The sequence below is a fragment of the Brugia malayi genome, assembly GCF_000002995.4.
Source record: "Brugia malayi strain FR3 genome assembly, contig: Bm_v4_ChrX_scaffold_001, whole genome shotgun sequence".
In the NCBI taxonomy this organism is placed as follows: Eukaryota; Metazoa; Nematoda; class Chromadorea; order Rhabditida; family Onchocercidae; genus Brugia; species Brugia malayi.
Genome location: NW_025062479.1, coordinates 9,759,345 through 9,780,433, shown reverse-complemented (window position 1 = coordinate 9,780,433; position 21,089 = coordinate 9,759,345). Strand labels below are relative to the sequence as shown.

The 21,089-nt window shown below is 27.8% G+C and overlaps 4 protein-coding genes across 5 annotated transcripts; 2 read left to right on the top strand and 2 right to left on the bottom strand.

Moving 5' to 3' along the window:
- Positions 1-4,402: 4,402 nt before the first annotated feature.
- Bma-paqr-3 (hemolysin-III related family protein) lies at positions 4,403-8,070 on the top strand (the record flags this gene model as incomplete). The annotated part of the gene is made up of 6 exons (XM_001897741.2): positions 4,403-4,548; positions 5,000-5,162; positions 5,874-6,026; positions 7,145-7,354; positions 7,598-7,688; positions 7,904-8,070. The coding sequence occupies 6 exons, from the start codon at positions 4,403-4,405 to the stop codon at positions 8,068-8,070; spliced, it is 930 nt and encodes a 309-aa protein (XP_001897776.2).
- A 1,007-nt stretch (positions 8,071-9,077) lies between these two features.
- On the bottom strand, positions 9,078-12,428 carry Bm6993 (Uncharacterized protein; the record flags this gene model as incomplete). Its single annotated transcript, XM_001897742.1, has 8 exons — positions 9,078-9,218; positions 9,531-9,722; positions 9,906-10,002; positions 10,215-10,426; positions 10,536-10,619; positions 10,871-10,996; positions 11,118-11,252; positions 12,366-12,428. The coding sequence occupies 8 exons, from the start codon at positions 12,426-12,428 to the stop codon at positions 9,078-9,080; spliced, it is 1,050 nt and encodes a 349-aa protein (XP_001897777.1).
- A 715-nt stretch (positions 12,429-13,143) lies between these two features.
- Bma-perm-5 (Uncharacterized protein) lies at positions 13,144-15,551 on the bottom strand (the record flags this gene model as incomplete). The annotated part of the gene is made up of 6 exons (XM_043074275.1): positions 13,144-13,382; positions 13,661-13,872; positions 14,046-14,221; positions 14,424-14,676; positions 14,775-14,992; positions 15,171-15,551. 6 exons carry the CDS (start codon positions 15,549-15,551, stop codon positions 13,144-13,146), a joined length of 1,479 nt encoding a protein of 492 aa, XP_042930209.1.
- Positions 15,552-15,656: 105 nt separating this feature from the next.
- Bm2959 lies at positions 15,657-20,977 on the top strand (the record flags this gene model as incomplete). 2 transcript variants are annotated; one of them, XM_043074274.1, is made up of 10 exons in its annotated part: positions 15,657-15,854; positions 16,046-16,308; positions 16,438-16,666; positions 17,682-17,912; positions 18,320-18,351; positions 19,114-19,317; positions 19,717-19,913; positions 20,080-20,201; positions 20,321-20,453; positions 20,820-20,977. In XM_043074274.1, the coding sequence occupies 10 exons, from the start codon at positions 15,657-15,659 to the stop codon at positions 20,975-20,977; spliced, it is 1,767 nt and encodes a 588-aa protein (XP_042930208.1). The 2 variants fall into 2 exon arrangements, with proteins under 2 accessions (XP_042930208.1, XP_042930207.1); XM_043074273.1 differs by having other exon boundaries at positions 20,279-20,453.
- Positions 20,978-21,089: the final 112 nt, after the last annotated feature.

Sequence of the window (21,089 nt, the reverse complement as noted above, 5' to 3'; positions counted from 1 at the left end):
CAGTTGTTAATAAATTAACAAAAGGAGTCAATTCCTTTGTGTTTTTTTTTTTTTCGATTATATTCAATTTATTTAAATCAACATGACCTAACCGTAAACACTGCATGCTATAGGAGTGTGAAATAGTACATAAGGTTCATACTCAACCCTGTTTAAATAAGACAAAAATGCAATTTCAAGTTTGGAAGAGATTCACTTATATTCACCATAGGTTGTTTTGTGTAGGGAGAAGTCAGTAGAAAAGTTCAGATTGTTGAAAATTATGCTTTAGAATTCTAATCACAGATTTACTTTCCGACACTTTTGAATTCTCCCTCTTTTTCTCTCTCTCTCTCTCTGTTTGTTCAGTTTTATTTTAATGTAAGAGATGATTTAACCTTTTAATGTGTAAATAATGGAGAAAATCAGTGCAAATTTTGTAAACGCAAAGATTGCTGGAAATTCAAATTTCTTTAGTTTTATTAAGCTTTGAAAGGGAAAGCTTTCATTTTTCTAGATTAGTCGGTCTTTTCAAAAAATGAAGAAACTTTCTTGAAATAATGAAATTTGAATTTCTTATATGTAAGAAAATGCATTTCTTATGGTTAACTTCTAGGAAATTTTTTGCTAATGCTTTTTGGAAGCAAACAAATTAAGTGGAACTAAAAGATTAAATTTTGAACTTGAGTATGAACTGAGTTGAAAATCTTCATATTATAATTCATTCATATGAAATTTGGGAGGTTGGGGACTTATTAAATTTCTTCATTATATGACTTAACAAGTAACCGTCTTATTTCACTGTATGTACGAAAATGGGTCAGTTTAAAAAAAATTTTTATACTTCTGTGCGATCAATATCATGTGGAAATATGGGTTAAAAACTGGAATTCTAACAGATGAAACCGTTAGATCACTGATCTCTAGTAATTCAATTTCAAAAAATTTCATTCTTCAATTTTGTCTTTTTAGTGTCTTCGTGTGTGTTTTTTTTTTTTTTTTTCTTTTTCGATAAATGGTTGGGAAATGTTTTGATTATATCTATTTAATTTGGATTCATTATCATATATGTATTTCTAGAATAATATTAGTGTTTCTTCATGGTATACAGATATGTCTACTTTTTGACTATTTCTTTTTTTCTTTGGCATAACCATCATTTCAAAAATTTGTTATTAAAAGAATCTTCTCTGGCACTTTTATTGTTGACTTGTTGTCACAGTTTTTTTTGCAAATAAAATTTTGTCCGTTTAAAGTTTGACAATATAACGCTATAAAACCATCATTACATTGGATGCTGTTTTGCAATCCGCAATGAATATAAATGGACAAGAAGCGTTATATTTAATCTCATTGTAATTGATAGAATAGCAGAAACTTGATTCTAGGAATTAGATTTAAAAAAGTAATTAGTGAAGTGATAATGACTTGTGTTTGCAGGTGATAAATTATCTATATATCAGTGATGGATGCCTTGCTGAAGAGACCGTGAAAAGTTTTATCCTTGTTTGAGTTAATTATTCGCTTCCAAAACTTTTTTTAATTTATCATTTAATCCAGTTTACTGTGTGGACTTAAGTAATTAGCACACTTCAACAATATATCGACAAATTATTGATTCACTAACAGGTTTCCATTGTGCGTCTTTTTGCACTGAATTTTTAGTTGTTGCTAATGACACTAACCAACTGGACAGTCATTATTAGATGGATACTATCATTCATGGTATATTGCCACAATTCAATATAAAAGAGATAAAAGTGGAGACTTTACGGGAAATTGTAGTATGGGTTGTTATCATTCTGCTGCTGTAATTAACAAGTAAATATATGTAGTGTGAAAGAAAGAAAAAGGTGGACAGATAGGATGAGAAGAAATATTTTAACCATACAAATCTACCATTCCCATCATCTTTTCTTCTCTGTTAAATTTCTACCTTTTAACATCATTTCATTCTTATAATATTGTTTATTTTATCATTCTGTTTCTTTTTTACACTTACATTTTTTTTATGAAATGTCATAAAGTCGAATCGGATTAAATTGAATTTATGTTTTCTGAAATTTTCTTAGCTTAATATATGATAAAAATGAAAAATATTATAGTAAAAGTTTAACTTGATTAATCTTTAGAATAAATCATTCATCTAGTATTGATCTTTAAGAAGTAATACGAAAAAAATAAAAAGCAAAAAAAATTGCCTTTCTTTAAAAATTTTTCTTGTCTAATGTTAAGTGCATTGAGTCAGCATTTTTTTTTCTTTTTTTCTTTTTTTTTTAAGGACTAACGTAAATTTTTAAAATAAAAATAGTGAATGAGACAAAAAAGAGAAAAAAAAATTTTTTTTCGTTTAGAAAAATATTCCCTTTCATTAAATCAAATATTATATATATACATATTGCTACGATATTATGTTCAGCAATAATTCCTGTTTTTTTTTTTTTTTTTTTCCAGAAGAAAACCACTGTTCATTTTAATATTTATTGCAACTATTCGCTTTTTTTTTCGATTTATCCTAAAATTATTTTTGTTTCATTATTATTGTGATTATTACCCTGTTTTTCTCTTTTCATTGTTAACTTTAATATTCTATAGTAAAATAATCATCCTCTATTAGTATCATATATAGTATTCAAATAAATAAATATAACATATCATTAACCCTTCATATTATTCATAGGAAGTGGACTAATATTAGGTATGCAAAGATTTTATAGTAATTGCTAAGATTAGTTTTTGGAATATTAAATGAAAATGTTTAATAAACTAGTTTAAGGTGATTTACTTGAAGAAATTTTTACTACTTTATATTGCTATACTATAGTACATTTAATATTTAGAATTGTAAAAGTTTAAATAAATAATGACATATCATTATTTCATGTTATTTTAGTTTTTTTTTTTCTTTTTGTTATTAACTTTGATATTGTATAAATTTTAACAAAAAAGAAGAAAAAAAAGGAAACACTACAACATCTGACAGTTAATAGTTGAAACACAATAATAATAATAAAGAAACAAGGAATAAAAAAAGTGCGAATAACAATTTCGTTTAATGTCCCATTTTCTTTATCTTGTTTGCATCATATCTTATTTTAGTATTTATTGCTTTACTTTTTTTTTCAAATTCTTCATTATTTGTTACTCTCTTTTGTAAATGTTTTAAACTAAGGAAATAATGTTAAACAAAAATTAAATTTATGCAATTTTTTTCTTTTGAATTCAAGATTGGTCATAAAATAATGGAAAGAACACATAATATTAGACTTATAAATTGGTAATAAATGTATAATACAATGTTGGCTAATGAAATGAAAAACAAGGTGACAATTTTGAAAATAATAAAAATTGCGAGTTAACAATGATTGATCGGAAGTAATCAGTAAGGTTATCTTTTTATAATGGCATGAAAAATTCCTGAAAAATTCAAAATGCGATATCCTCTTGTTGTCATTTGGTATTTGAAGCAAATTAGAAATGTGAAAAAATTAGATGAGTTAGTGTTTCATGAACAGATCGATTAAATAAATAAAAAAAGTTATCGTCATTAAATGTCATTTTCCCTTTCATTATTTTAAATTAGCTATAACGTAGATGAAAAAAAAAAAAAAAAACTTTAAAATATTTCTCAATAAGAAACAAAATATGCATTAAGAAAGTTTATAATAATTGTTTGATCTTTTATCATTAAACTTAATCATTCATTCAAAATTTGATGAAAATATTTGGTCACATTCGAAAAAATGATCAATTTATGGATTAGATACACTGAAAACTACAATGTCGATTGCCTGTATCGTACAACAACAAAAGAACCCAGTTCTTAACGGGAATATCCGACGATGCCATCGGACAATGAACACTTCAAAAGTTGAAATTTTCTCTCATCCATCATTTATTTGGTCTCTCATCAATCTTTCATTTATTTTTTCAATCAATTTAATAATTCTTTTTCTTTTTTTCATAAGAAATATTTCTAAATCAGCTATTTATATAGAAGATTTTCTCAATAAACTCCTTCAATTGCAACATTTATGCTTCTATGTAATCGTAATAAATAAGCTTAATTATTGTTAGCAAAAAATGAATTGTCATTTTGATTAATATGGATATGTTGAAGTATTAGTTAGAGTGCTTTGAAATTCATATCTGCAAAACATAATTGTATATTCATTAATTTAATAAAATATTATGTATGCGTTCCACTTACTGAATGACAATTTTTTTTTCATCAATTTATTTTCTTTCTTTACAAATCTGAAATGATTGTTTACAACAAAAAGAGGCTGATAAATTTGTATATTTAAAAATTTTCTTTCTTTTTCTAGTCTTTTAGAAACTAAATTTTTCATCATACAAAGTTATAAATATTATTAGAAACGGTAACATGCACATATTGTAAAATATTCGCCTTTCAAGATTCATGTCTACCGCTCCTGCCAAGAAAAACATTCCGAATTGCTGCAAGTTGTTACGGAAAACCGATTTGGAACCGTGTTTTTGGGTTAATGAATATGTTTATACTGGTTATCGGCCACCATACTTATCTGCAATGCAATATATGAAATGGTTAGCTTTAAATTTGATTATTCTGCCTAAGAGATACGTTTGCTTACAATGATCAGTTATGATTTAAACTGATTTGTGCTTTGTTGTAAATTATTGAAATTTTTATAATTATTTGATTAAATGATTTTCATGAAAATAAATATTAAATAATAATGGAGAGAGTTTGTAGAAGTAGAAGTGAAACTATTCTTTAGATGGTACAAGTTAAACATGCATTTATACTTTCGATATTTACAATTTTAATTTTTTCCAATTATTGCTTTAATAGCAATCATTAGTATAACACTACTAATCAACTAATTATTTAATTTAATCAGTGATTGTTAATAGTTGCTATTTTTTAATCATTGATTAATTAATAGTAAGCATTATAAAAATATTATTGCAAAAGAAGAAAAGAAAATGTTGAATTTGTAAATTTTAAAATATTTTATTAGCCTTAAATTTCCAGGATATTTCAATGGAATAATGAAACAATTAATATATGGACTCATCTGATCGGTTTCTTCTATTTTACGTGGCGTCAATATGCAATAAATGTTTATTTATTGCCCCCAGCAAATGCTAATGCAAAAGATCATATCATTGCTACAGTATGCTTGCTTGGTTTACAGGTAATCTTTCCTATTACTTTTTATCTAATTGCTTTAGTGATTAAAATGATCAAACATAATAAATTAGGTGCGAAGAATTATTTACAACAGAATGGATGAGAGTGTAGGAATGAATGGAAACATTTTTTGTTGAAGTAGACAAATTATCCGATGGCATTAGTGATAATTAATAAATCATTTCATCATTTCAGTTTATAGCATAAAACCACAACTAATTAACGTGGTTGTTAACTAATGTGATTACAATTGCATCAATTAAAATGTGTTATTAATTGATTAGAAACAGAAACATTTCTGCTTCAAATAGCCAAAACTGTTACCAATATTTTAATTTGTTAAAATGTGGAAAATGTGTATTTCGTAATAATAGAAGTGAACAAAAAAAATGTGCCAAAATTTTTTTAACTATTTTGAAAACCAATAAATAAAAGTTTATTACAATTTTGTTATTGCTAAAAATTCAATATTAAAAACAAACATTTCATGTAAGGTAATATATAATATTCTAAAATTTTGATAACGATTCCTCCTTTCCATTCAGGAATTTTTTGATTTTATGAGATTTTTTGGATCAGTGAAATGAGTCATTCATATGTAAAAACGATCATTCATTTTATTTCAATTTTTTTAAAAAAAATCCAGTGAATTTTTAATCTTCTTCCATTTATCCTTCATAATTTTCACATTAGAAAAAATTGTCAAATCATTCAGATATGCATGCTTTTATCAACGTTTTATCATATCTTCGGTTCAACAAATGCGGAACGCAGACGCATGTTATTACGATTTGATATCTTTGGGATATCAGCTGGTTTACTTAGCGTTTATTTGATCGGTATTTATACTGCATTCCTATGTTTTGAGGTTTGTTTCATTAAAAATTTTTGTATCTTTTTTCAATCAGGTGAAGATTTTATTTTTGTTAATTTTAATGAAGTTTAGAATATGCCTAATACTAATGCCTTTTTATTTTTAGATCGAAAAATACAATAAAATGCCTTTTTTTCTTTCTTGTTTATCATTAATATTAGTTTTTATTTTAATTGCATGTTGCGAAACATATGTTACTAAAAATTTTCCATAAAATATAAAAAGAAATTTTGATAATTTGACGCTTATTAAATTGTAAATTTGCTTGAATGTGAGTTTTTATATAAATTTCCAGAAAGAAATGTATTATTTATTTTTGCAATGAGTTCACGTCTAGAAAACAGAAAGTAAAACACGTCAATACATGTTGAAAAATATAACATATGAAGCATAAAGCTTTTAAATAAAGTTGTAACATTTGATAATTTCATTACTTTCTTGATATGTAATTATTTATTAACAAATTATTTTTAGTATTTTCAATTCAAAAAACTTCTAAGAAAACAAATCTATAAAATTAATTTTGTCTCTTTTTTTAAAAATTCCTTTTTTTTTTGTTGCTTTGTTATAGAAGACATCCCACAAATAATTTATTTAATACATTATCTTAATGTAATTGTTTACCCATACATCATGCACTTAGGTTAATTTCAAACTGCAATAGCCATATTGATAATGATTTAATTAATAAACTGTTTTAATTAGCAACTGTATGTCATTAAGCATAACCTAAGAAGTGGTCGGTTATCAAACTTTTCTAGGCATAACCTAGAAACGATCGGTTACCAAACGTATTACTAGGTAATAGACGTGTAAAATTATTCATAAGAATGATTTAAAATTACATAACAAAATAATGCTAGTTATAAAATATAACAAATTAGAAATGCATTAAAAATATATAATTAAAAAATATTGACGAAAATAGGAAGAAAATCTTTTTTATTAAAATGATATTTGATGTTTGCAATCCATTGTTTATTTATTATAATGATGGTAATAACATTTGAAACAATTACGTTTATCTAACATTTGACATCATTTGATTAAACGATACAGTCATTATATGTAATTATTAAATTGTTTTAATCAATAGTAATCAAATATTGAAGGAATGGCAAAAATATTATTTTGCATTTTTATTTGGAATTTCACTGATAGCAGCATATTTACCGTTAAGTAACAATATTAGTGATATGGCGCTATTTGGCTCACAATTCGGTTGCACTCATTTAACTTATTTGATTATTGCTGCATTAAGTTTTGGACCAGCATTTCATTGGATTGCTTTGCATGGTGGCATTAGCAATGACCATGTTATGGTATATAAAATTCATTGATAAAATTAATGAAAGAGAAAATTAATAAAAAAGAGAAATTAAAATTTCTTTCTTCATTTATCATTTCTAACATTTTGTTAATTGTATATGATTACACTAGAAATAGTTATTTCTAGAAACTTTAAAAGTAATAACTGATGAAATTATAGACTTACAGTCTTATTATTACACTAATAAATAGAATAATTATGAAAATATGCGCTAATCAAGCAATTAATCTTCTAGGAATGGTTACCAAAACTGCTTATTTTATATGGAACATCGGGATGTGCATTTTTATTCTATGTTTCGATGATTCCAGAAAGACTAAAACCGGGTGATTTCTTCTGATCTTTTTTTTTCGCAAAATATTACTAGCCAATAGATTAATATGTTGAATAGCTGAAATTTGTTAATATGTTTCGTATCTGAATATCCAATAAGCAGCTAAATTATCAACCTGAATAATTCTTAAATAAAATGATCAGATGATCTAATGCTTCAATTTTATTCTTCATATTCTGACTTATTATTACTGACTCAAATTTTCAGGTATCTTTGATTTAGTTGGATGTAGTCATCAGTGGTGGCATATCTTAATCTTTGCGGCTATGTCGTACTGGCAGAATGCAACTCTTGATTATTTGGCATCACATCGCTTGCAAACAAACTACTGCCTAATTTATAATCCATTATCAAATATCACTTTAGTGAAATAATTTATGCATCTGCAAGTAATATTGTTTTAAAGTGTAATACATCAGCCGATCATCAATCGACCGTTTGGTCAATTTGGTCAACTGACCATCATTGGCTGAGGTATCAAATTTGTTTTTGAGGACGTAGTCAATTATAAAATAATTAAAATAAGAATGACAATTTGTATTCAATTAAATTTAACTTCAAATCCAAATTCGTAGCAGCTTCTGCAATATCCTTCTCCTACTTCAAATGTGTTTTCGGGATGTGTGCTTTTAGTCAAGTTTGATTCATCCCATTAAAATCATCCGCATTATTGTGGTTCACTTTTTCATCCCTTGAATGTCTAAAAAAAAATATTCCATTTTGATGGAACTTCTTCATTTACTTTTGTATTAATTATTCTTGCACAAATATTTTCACATTCTATGACATATTTCATAATTAATAAAAGTTGGAAAGAATTCTGTTAATCGGTGAATAAATTTGTTTGAATTCAATTTTAACTACAATCCCTAATTTCCTTCCTTCTTAATATGACAAAAATTGGTATAGCACTGTTATGTATGCATTAATTGCAAGAAAAGTGAAATTAGTTCAAAAAATGCCTATCGTTTTTTCTTTTCTTTTTTTTGTAAATAATCAGATAAGGTCATACATTCCAACTTCTTGCCACTAATTTTCTCATTCCTTGTTTTTTTGTTGATGTCATTTATTTGCCGTCAAATGAAATGAAGCTTGCAATAGATGTGATATGAAACTGAACTTTTGAAATAATACGAAAGAAAATATGGAAGAATTATCATTTGTACGATAAAGTTTTTCAGGATGATAAAGTTATGTTAACATTGAATTGAGCATTGTATGCTAATCAAACTTTCATGAATAGAATACTAACTGAAAGAATTGTAATGAATTTAAGAGTAACATTTAAAGCAAAGCCATTCTTGATTCTTATAATGGAACAGTAGTAGTCCTAAAGGATAAATTATTAAAATGATACAGTACAGGGCAAAATGTGTAGACGTTACAATCGATTAAGATTTGATAGTAATGATCGTGCTTCCGGAATTTTATCCAATGTTTCAAGTAATCTTTTTGCTTTCAGTGCTGTTTCTTCATTTCCCACAGTTATGTTATTCAAACGTCTGATCAATTCATGTCTACCCTAAAATATGAGAAGCTAAATTACTCGATAATTTTTGAATGTAATATCATCTCTTTGAATTTGATGAAATCAATCGGCTAGAGAAAACTGCCTATTTAAAAGAAGTTTTGCAAATGCAACACAATATATATTAATTTCACTCTTAACTATTTAATTTGAATTTTTTATTTCAAGAATAAAAGTAATTCCTTGGCAAATCTATCAGGAATTTATATGAAAATATAGTGATATAAATCTTAGTTTATATTCATTAACTTCTAAAAGTCATAACTGCTTGCAACTATTCAAAGATTAGTTGGTTTAAATTTTCACCTTTGGTGCGTAAATAGAGAAATAAATAGTGTAATTTGGGTTGGCAAAAGGATCTTGATTTAATGGAGCGATAACTTCATAAGTTAAAGATAATGCATGCACTGCTGATGACATACACAATAACCAAGTAATTGCACGCAATAAGATTTCTGGTTTATCCGTATCCAGAATTGACAATAAGCCTGTCACTGTCTACAATGTTGAAATGAAGCTAAGATATTTTTACTTTGGATTAATTAGGTAGATAAAATGATACAAATCTTGATCAGTGTACAAGGTTAAAACAAAAAACAAAAGAAACACACCTTACTGCCACTAATCTAACTGATGACTAATTTTTCTGAAAATATTGTCTGAAAGGTATATGAAATGTACCTTAGCAGCTAAAATATGCGGAACCATATCAGGACAACATGATAAATTTACCAGTAATCGAAGTGAATTAATGTTTGCTTCACCTTTTTCCCAAAGCCTATAATAATTAATACGTATATAATTGTCAAGTAAAAATAATTAATTTAATTGATTAGAAGTTTTATACCAAAAAAGTCAAAAAGAAATTTAATTTGGTTATGTCTTAAAATTTCATATTTTGGAAACTTGCATCAGTTTTAAAAGAGTTTAAAAAATTCATAAATTTTATATAAAATTGATAAGTTAGTAAAACAGAGAAAATAATTATACCTTTTGAGACAAACAGGTACAGCTGGTAAAATGATTTTAACTTGTGATCGTGTAATTGTATAGGATAAATTAGTGAGCGCTTGAAATGCAACTGTTCGTTCCATATCCAATGATGAATTCAAACGTTTCACAACAAACGATATCGTTTGTTGTAGTATTTCGATATTTTCCCTGCATGCAGCCATATTTGCAATGCATTGTAATAGCATAACCTGATTTTAGCAAAACAAATAAATATTTCATTGCATAAATTGCAAATTTGAAAAAGTTCACTTATGAAATTAATAAAAAATGAAAAAAAGAAAAACAAAGCAGTTGAACCTTCGAGGAATTTGGTAATGCTGCATGATAGTTCTTCATCATTTCTGCTATTTCTTCAGTTATACCAAATTGGGCAAATAAATACTGGAAAATTGCAAATTTTGAATCAAATATTATTATTAATATATATATATATTGAATAAATGAATAAAAATCGGTGATAATCAATAAAAGATCATTGATATAATCAATAACTGGTAATGTAAATAAACAACACGAGTAATTTATTTTTTACTGCATAGTTAAAAAAATTTTAATGATTTCTGAAAGTTTGAATAACATATTTCTAATATAATATTAACTGTTTGGTTACATAATTAAGTTAATAGTAAAACCTGATTTGCAGTATAGGCAGTAGCATTTGAAATGACTGTCAACAGTGGTAAAAGGATATCCGACGAAATATCAATGCATTTTAATGCGGTACATAGATATTTTGCTTCTGATGGTGTGATCAATTTCTGAACGAAATGATAATTTAATTTTAGACAATAAAATCAAAAGTTAATAGAAGCCATCCGTTTATCATTAACTGCAAATTCATTTTTTGAAAAATAAAAATAAAAATCACGATATGTAAACCTGTGTTCGATAAAGTTTGTTAATCAATGACTTTAATTCATTGCTTGTTGAAAAGAAATTTGCTGATGGATTAACCGTAATACGCCACTGTGGGGAATTATGCTCATCATCATCCGGATCTGTTTGTGGTAAACTCTGCAAAAAAAAAAAGAAAAAAAAAAGAAAACGGATAAGCAAGTCAATAAATAAATAAATAAAGTAAAATAATCTTAGCTAATTTAATGGAGAAGAAAATTAAACAAAAATAGTAGATGTTTGCTTTCTTTTCATTTAAAAACGGAAATTTTGAAAATTAGGATATTTTTCATTTATAAATATTGGTATTCTTATTTATTACTATAATAGTAATATATCACTAATTAAAATGTTTATCTGTTGTCGAATACTGTGATAAATTTTCCGTATACTTTTTTTGCATTCTATTAATCATATGATTAGCTAAGTCATTTGTATAAAATTGATTTATAGAATAGTGAGATTAGTTAACTAATTAACTAATTAATTTGAACTAACTATATTGATTAATATCTTATTACATATCAATACATATTATTTTTCTTTTTGCATCTTTAACTGCTACATTTTTTCTCTTTCTTTCATTCGACAAAAACATGAAATTTTTTTTTTTTTTTTTTTTTTGAAGAAAAAAATTTCAATTTTCACATTTTTATTAACACAAAACACATTTCATGTTTTTTTTCTTTTCATTCAATTTGCAAGTAAATTTGACGAAAAAAAAGAGAGAAAAATAGAAAAGATGCAATGAATATCTAAATTTAAATTTACCGGTCTTTTCTAATTTTCTATGCTTACTGTAGCAAATGTGTTTTATTATGTTACAAAGGTTTCTTTTTTTAACACTTCACTCCAATTTGTAGTACTTTCGGAGTTGTGCTGAACTGATGCGTATAAATTTAATAAAAATATTTTCCCTCTCCATAATGCTACAAATGCGCTTCAAAATATTTCATACACATCAAACAATAATAATAAAATTTTAAACTTCTTGAAATGTTACATTACCTTTTACAAGGTAAAAGCTTACGTAATAAATAAAAAAAAAATATCATACATAGAAGCTCTCTCTACAATACCTCAAGAAGCCTTTTTACTTCCGTATACGTAAAGTATGTTTTAAATACAATAAAATAGATTAATCTGAATGTGAAATCATTCTACTTAAATAATCATAATGAAAAGCAGTAAAAAAAGAGAAAAAAAAAAAGAGAAAAGAAATTACAATGAAACCTGAAAACTTCCAAAACGTGATGAAGCAATTTCAACAACGAAAGCCGATTGCTGCTGTCCCATTTAGTAAACGATGCTATTGATTTCCATCAAAGAGTGATGTGATGGGATGGTGGTAAATGAGATGCATTTATAGGCTTTCAATTTCGATTCTTTTTAGACTCCCATTCGACTCAAGCCTAAGCCTAGGCTTTTGCTCTCCTTATTCTGCCTGTGACAGTTATTCACTGATTTTGCTAGTTGCTATTGCAGTAGCCAAAGCAAGAAATTGATTTATCTTAAGCTATCATCCATATATTCACTTCCAGAAAAACAAAAAAAAGGGAAGTGGATGAAAAAAAAGATGTATATATGGTCCCCATTGGAAAAATTTTTTACATGAAAATTAAATTTAATTGTGTAAAAAGGATGGGTTGATCAATTGAAACAAGTGTGACGAAAGGAACAAAAAAACTTTCGTTTCTATCAAGCACTCTCCAAACGACAAGCAACAGACAATTTTTTTTTTTTTTTCATCGAGATAATCCAGCTTGTTGTTCATTTAGATGAATTAGTACAATGATACTAACTAAGCAAGAATGACGACAATATGATCAATATGATAAGATAAAATATTTCAAATCATTCTTTTTTTCTTTCCCAAAAATTTAAACTTATTTTGCTTAATACATTTCGAATGAATCATGTATCCAATTGTAAATCACGAAACTATTTGATAAGAGATTTTGCATAAATATAGTTACATTGAACAAATAAGTAAATGATATCAAAATTAACTTTATTTGGGAAACAATTTAGCAGCATTTGGTAAGGCACTTTTGAGATCTTTGAGGCATTGTTGAGGCTGTAGACTTTGTAAATTAAGTGTTGTGGAAAAGCCTAAACGTCCTTCACCGATTAAAATTTCTGTATTCTGTGGATCAATACCACATGATGTCGCCAAACGAATGCCTTCACTGTATGTAAGTTTCTCAATTTGCTTCCGCATCTCTGGCCACATCATCTCGGTTATCATCCCTGAAAATTTCATTACTTCTTTATCTGTATAATATATGCCGCTTAATAGCGTCATTTACACGATTAGAAAAAAAAAAAAAAAAAAAATGGCAAAGCGCATCATAAAAAAGACTAAACTAAAATAGAAAATAATAATTGCCACATTAAATAAAAGTATGCTAATTTTCTCCTAATACAAGTATAGTTTTAATAGCTAAGGAGGATATTCGGCCAACTGTTATCAATTATCCTAATAATAGTTAGATTAACAACGATAAAATGCTGAGATAAGTGTCTACCTTTTATCAAGTCCTGAACGAAAAATGACCAAGAAGGAGGAAAGGCACCACTTTCCATCACCACATTTGTGTCAAGCAATTGTACTAATGTCCGCAATGTACCGGAATCAATAACGGGTCGTAATTGGGCCGTAACAGATAGGAACATGGATACAAATACAGATGTAACGTTTTTATCGGGATTCACGACACGTAAATTGAGCCTATCACGCCTTGAAATTGAGAAAAATGTTTGATTTCAAATAGACGTAAATCCTATTTCCAATCAATGAACAATGGTAGGACTTTCACCGTTTAGGTTTGGCTTTAAGCAAGTGTGATCTTAAGTTTCTAACTTTTTGCATTGAATCATACTGCTTTGGAAGCATTAATTGAAAGAACTTACTTTTCCAGGACAACAGTACCGTTTGTAGCTGTCAAAATAGGTGATCCATTAGCCCAAACATTTAGCAAGAAATAGCAAGAAGTACAAAGAGTTGAAAGAAATTCTCGAGACGAAAGAGGTATCACGGGACTTGTTACCGCAATTGTTTCCTCCATCCACTGGAAATTCCAGTCAATCTGCAAAGAATTTGAACTCAGATTCTCTTTTCAAAACAACTTTTTGTTGAGGTTCAGTAACATGAAATGGCTAAATATATGATAATTTACTTAGAACGATCGCATGGAACATCGCAAATTTGGCTTTCAACCATTTCGAAACTCTAAAACTGCATAATTTCTTTAAACATTTGGGATATTTAAAAGTATAACTTAAAAGAACCTGATTGAGGAAATCATTAAGGGCTGCATCATCAATCCAAGTTATTATCCGATCTTCGTTGTTCCATTTCATACTTACGTTTGCATATGAAATTCCATTGTTTTCAAACGAGCGCTTCCAATTAATTTCTGTTACTATCAAAATATGCTTCTCTTCTACTATTATTGATGTTAAACGATAGAATAAGGAAGAATCTGCGGTATTGATAACGTCACGAATATGAGCTGGCAGGATCTCATTTAATGACACGTTCCTGAATCTTTGAAATTAATCATAAATCCTTTTTATGATTTTGAAATTGATTGTAAAAAAAAAGAAAAAAAAAAAAAAGAAAATCATCCATGTACTTACATAATAACGGGATTTTCGATATTTGAGATGTAGTTGGCGATAGACGGACAAATGAGCTGCTGAAGATGTGATCGGATCGGATTTGTTGCGATGTATAACAATGTGCCTATCATCCAGTAGCTACTAGATGTAGCATTAACGGTTGTATCCCGTAAGGAACATGATAACATTCGAACATTTTTCTCCTCGATACGTACCGCTAATTCAACATCACCCACCTGAAATGATTACTTAAGTTTCGAAAGTAGTAAAAAAATACAACTCCTACTATTTTAATTGAATGATGTAAAAGATAATGAAAATGTATAAGATTGAAAGTAAAGGTGATTGAAATGATAGCAATAAAAAATAGCAAGCAGAAGTTATGAAAAGGTAATTAGTTGTAAAAGAACTTACATAAACGGCAAGATCGACTGTTTCATCGCCAAAACTAACCGGCCAAATATTTGGAGTGATGTTTGATTTGGAATTTATTCGAACACTGCTTGCTTTTAAGCGTATCGTGTCAGGATAAAATTTAACAGTAACATTTGAATATGAAATTCGATTGTATGTTTTGATATATGCAAGAGGTAATAGAAGTGGGCTTTCATGTGTTCGAAATGATAAATAAAGTGAACGCGGTGAACTAAGTAATTGATGAGCTGCTTCACGAATAAGCTGTGATGCGGCACCAGATCCGATATCAAGGGATAAATCAGATGCTGTTATAACTGAATATTTCAGATACAGTAGTTGCGCAGAAAAAGTTAAATAAACAAGTAAGAGGTAGTGCATGACGTGCACACCCTCTAAGCACCACCACCATCATCATCTTCACGGCATTAGTCATTGGAAGAACAAGTTCTTGAAGGACAACCTCGATTTTCCCCGCTGTTATTGATGATTGAGAAAGAAGAGAAGAGAGAGGGACACCCATATCAAAATATCCTCCCATCTAGTACATATATGCACATCTGTTTTGTATCTTTCCCTTACTACAAATATTATTTCATGGCCTTTACGCATGCAACTTTTCTACATCTTCTCATTTACAACATTCTTTCTTTTGCAGACATACATTTACATCCTCTTTTACAGGTAGATAGTTATTTTTCAATCATCTTAACATGTCATTTCATTCATTCATTCATTTATTTTCAATACTCTTTATATATTATCTCTTAACCAATTCAGACATCTTTTTTCATTATTTTTATCATTTAAACATAAGTTAATTTTAATATAAAAATTTTTAATTCAGTCTTAAAATAGGAAATTTTTTTGTTAAGATTTATTTATCATCGTCCAATGCTGTACGAATACGTATTTTACCGCGAGCTGTAGCTTATCTGAATAATATCGGAGCTGAAATATTAAATGAGCAATTACCACGTTTATCCATATCAAATCTCAAACAACGCATCAACAATGGCCAAGGATATATTTTACTATCACGAATACGTGTATCACGGTATAAACGACCAACTGAGCATATCATTTCTACATCAGCTCCAAATAAAATCATTTGGATTATGAAAAATTTAAACATAGGGTAGGTAAGATCACATAAATAAATAATGATTAAGCACAATTCATAATTACATATAGCATTCTGAGAGATCATTAATGATATTAAATACAAACGAAAATATGATTTCTACATGAAGCTCATAACTTTCAGATTAATAGGAAGTTTATCAGGCGAAGTAAATATACTAGTACCGATGAAACTTGAGGGTGAAGCAGAAGTATTAGCATACGGTGTTAATTTTCAATTAGAAAGTGCCCTAGAGAGATCAGAAACAGGAAGAGCTCGAGTGTCAATAATTTTTTGTCGTACAACTATTCAGTTAATGAATATTGAAATTCATAATGGTGGTATGACTGGAATAGCACTGAATTTATTTAAGGTATTTCCATTTTTAATTTTTTTTTCTTTTGATCAGTAATTTTTTGCACCCAGATATTCTCATGAACTTGAATAAAAACAAATTTGGCAATAATTACTTCTTTCTTTTTAGTGGTTGGAAGCAATTTATCCCAGTCATATTAAAAAATCTCAAATATTAAATAAAATTCTCTTTTTTCGCTTAGAATTCTATTTCTTTTTAAATAAATTTTCAGCTGTTATTTTAAAATCAAACTTCCGAGAACTTAAAAGATAGGAAATAACACTTTCACACATTTATTTATATTAAAATTTCATATATTTAGTAGTAGTTTTATTTCTTATATTTTGGTAAATTATTATTTTGGGAAATGCCCGAAAATGATGTTTTCTGAATTTGCAATCCTGAAGGAATATCCATCCGTTTTAAAAACTGGAATAAGTGGAAAAAAAAAAAATTAAATAGTTAACATTTTTGTTGTGCGCTTAGCTTTCAATTATTTTACTATTATGTGTGTGCAAACATTAGCGCAAGATGTTAATTTGATTATATTGTGAAAGTTTTCGAATACAGTATGGATAACGTTTTCAGAAATTTGTAAGCCATAAAGTTACTTTTTTATCATAGAATAGATATGGAAGTTGTATTTTATGATTAAGTGCAATTTCAAAATGATAATAGATATTTTAGGTCGTAAGATTATTGCATTTCAGGTTTTCAAAATTTATTCCTTACTACTAATATTTATTAAGTATTATTATTATCATTACATTATTTCAAAAAATTTACAGTTATGATTAACACTTTGGTTTATTTATCCAATTTTATTTGTATATTTTCAATTTACATCTATAGTAGTTCAAACAAATTTCATCAGACTTAATTTATCAAATGTAAATTTCAATAAAATAAATTAGCATAAGAAAGTGTTGGATCGAAACAAAATCGAGTAGATAGTGTGCTGTTTGATTAAAGTATGAAATCTAAAATATATGCTAATTTTATGAGTATATTTTGAAGTGTGATTAAAGTTTAGCAAGGTATATCGGAGCAAATTCGTTCATTGATTGAAACGCTAATTTGCAAAAAAGTAACAGAATTTATCAATGACGATTTCAATGAGAAATTATTACAAACTCAAACAAAAACATCGCTAGCAGATGTAATACGAATAAATGCGTTTGCTGCAATTGGATTACCTAATACTAAAGAATTAATGGAAACTTTTCGATCATATAATGTTAATATTAGTTATTCTCATCTCGAAGTAAGCTTTTTCTCAAAATTCATTAAAACAATTTTTGTTTAATAAAGAGAAATAATCAATCATTTAATAAGGTAAATTCTACCAATAATAGTAATATGAAAGTATACTAAATTACTTAATATTTGTCCTAAAACCTGCTCACAATAATAAATCATTAATTCTTTTATCTTTTAATTAGAATTGTCATTCATTGCAGATTACTTGCGAGCCATTACTATTTTTTTCTTTTCTTTTTTTCTTCACCCATATTTGCATGTTCTAAATTTCCTCAATAAGTGGAGAATTAAAGAAATGAAAGAATAATTTGAAAAAAAAATTTCAATTATCTTGTTGCTATTTACTGCTTTCTTCATGTTCAATAACAATAAATTGAAATTTTTGAAAAATTACAGTATATAACATTGCAGCAACTAGTTTCCAGAATTCTTATTGACTTCAGGTTAGTTAAAGCTTCATTAGCTTTAAGGTATGTCTGTGTATCTGTTTGTGTCAACCTATTTTTGTATGTGTTTGTCTGTGTGCGTATGTATGTATATACGTACGTATATGTATGTGTATCTATGTATGTGGTATGTGTCTGCATGCGTGTGTGAATACTGTCTATTGCTTCGCTTTTTATTTTAATTTAGTATTATTTTATCTTTGCTGTGAATAACTTTTATAAATTGGATTATAAAGTTGCACTAGTTCTCATATGATTTCACTAAATATGGATTTTGAGGCAAAAAAATAAAAAAAGAAAAGGAAATGGAAATCAGGAAATATCTCGAGAATTTCGAATCCATGTTATAATTTTTTGGGTTACGATAATCATAATCACACTTTTCATGACGGATTTCATTTGATAAGTTCAGATGAGATACTTTCAGGAACTAGGTTTCCCGTTTTTATACTAATTTCAGGTTAGTTAATTCACCGTTAATTACAATTTACGTTTGTTCATGGGTTGTGTGTGTGTGTGTTTATGTATGCTTGTATAGACACTAATGACTATTGCTTTTGCTTTTTCATTAATTTAGCACCACCTAAAAAATAAATGCAAACATTTTCGACATAAGATTTGCCGAAAGAATTACAATTTAAAAACTTAGCTTTCTTCCTTATTTAACTTGCTTTTATGATTTCTTATCATTCTACAGAAATTTAAATGACTAACTTTTTAAGCTACAAATCAGTACACATCCATAATTTTATATTTCAGGCTAAATGAAGATCCATTGTGTTACAAAAATACGGTGGAAATATCTAACATGGGTGAAATTTCACTAATCATAGGACAGAACATAAAAAAAACTCCATTCAGTGCTGCACCAATGTTTTGGCCAAAAAAACCTTTGCAAAATGCAATGATACATTTGCTTATATCCGATTATATTGCGAACGCATTACTTTATCACGCTTTCTCGTAAGCTCACGTTATTTGCCATACAGTATTGGAGAAATGCTTAAAAAGGATGAAGTGCAATTATTCATCAAGTAGCAACTGGCAACAAATAATAATAATATTCATTGAATTTTTAAAAATTAGAAAGGAGAAAAGTTTTCGGTTAAAATTTAAGAAAAGAAAACATTTCACACATCACATGTGAGATAGGGTAAAATTTCATATCGATGCATGAAATTAATATGCAATAGGAAGTAAATAGTTCATGCGTATTAAAGGAGAAAAAATTTCAAGTTAAAATGAATGAGAATACTTTTAACGAATACTTGCTTTAAATTAATGAAATTTGATTGCATTTTGATTTCATACTGATCGTAGCATTATGAACTACGCTTTTTTTTTTCAATTAAGAATTTGCAGGGAACGTTTGTTGCAGTTTGTTGTGGATGATCAGACAATTTCGTCTTTAGGTCCATTGCTTCGTACCTCCTGTACAACTGGAATTTGTTTTGCTGATCTGATACCTCAAATAGCTGAACAGTATCCAGATAGCAAAGTTCGACTCACTTTTACGCCCACCCGTGCACCTGTGGTACTATTCCAAGCGAAACAGGGTGGTTCGCGAAATTTTTTAGTTTTTCATTATGTTCAAAAGTCTTACCTTTTCATATCTTACACTTCCACTACAGTAATATTTCTTAAAGAAAAGTAATTCCCTAAATTTAAAGTAATCTTTTAAAGGTCAACTTTAGTTTTTTATTCAAATAGAATTTATGTTTGCAGGTGTACTAATGGCTAATATAAATGGTTTGGTATTTATGTATATTGTAGAATCCAATAAAATAAGCCATCAAGCGGCAGCATTTGCTTTAGACATTGTTGCGAACATAAAGTTACATGTTGAGGTAAGATTTCCCTATAATAGATAAGACAAATGAATAATTTTAATTGTTCACTTGTTCATTATTTGATTTATTTATAGAACAATACATTACTTGGAAAAACATCGGTGGATAGCTTTCAGTTAAAGAACAAATATGGATACATTAATATAAGTGATGATGAATTATCTGATGTTGCATTGCTAAGTTCCGAAATGCTTCAGCGTTTCATCAATGACTTTCTCCGTGGCGGATTTCCAATACCAGTACCAAAAGGTTTTCTCTTAATATCAAACTTATTGATCATAGTTATTAGGATCAGGATATATTGTTAGCTACGAAAATTAATTATAATAATAACTAATTAATAATAATTATTATCATAGTAATCCTTCCTTTTCTTCCAAATACAACGTCCTTGAACCTCTCAGTTCCTTCAAATAAGCCTATCCACTTTTACCACTCTTCCTTACTGTCAGCAGTGTACCAGCCACACTGCATGATATAAGCATTTATTGAATACTACATTTCAGGATATACTTTTAACTACGAAAATCCATACATTCATGGAATTATTACTTTTTTTTTCACTCCTTTCATTCAGAACAGTTCTGAACAAGGAAAAAAATTGAAGAATTTCAGTTTTACGGATCAACATCACTCAACTGCAAATCCTTGATCGGAGTGTTTTCATATCTGCAGACTTTGCTTTGGATCGGAAACGTGTAAACAACCTTGCCTTACAGGCATTTACAGATGTCAAATATTTTCCACCTAGCGAACACATACAAAGTAACTGAATGAATAGAAGAGTGACAATTCATTTGATGTAAATATTTTCACTGTTTTAAAATTTTATACGGCCGACGCGTGTGAATAAATTTTATGTCTGAATTTCGAGTCGCTCAAACT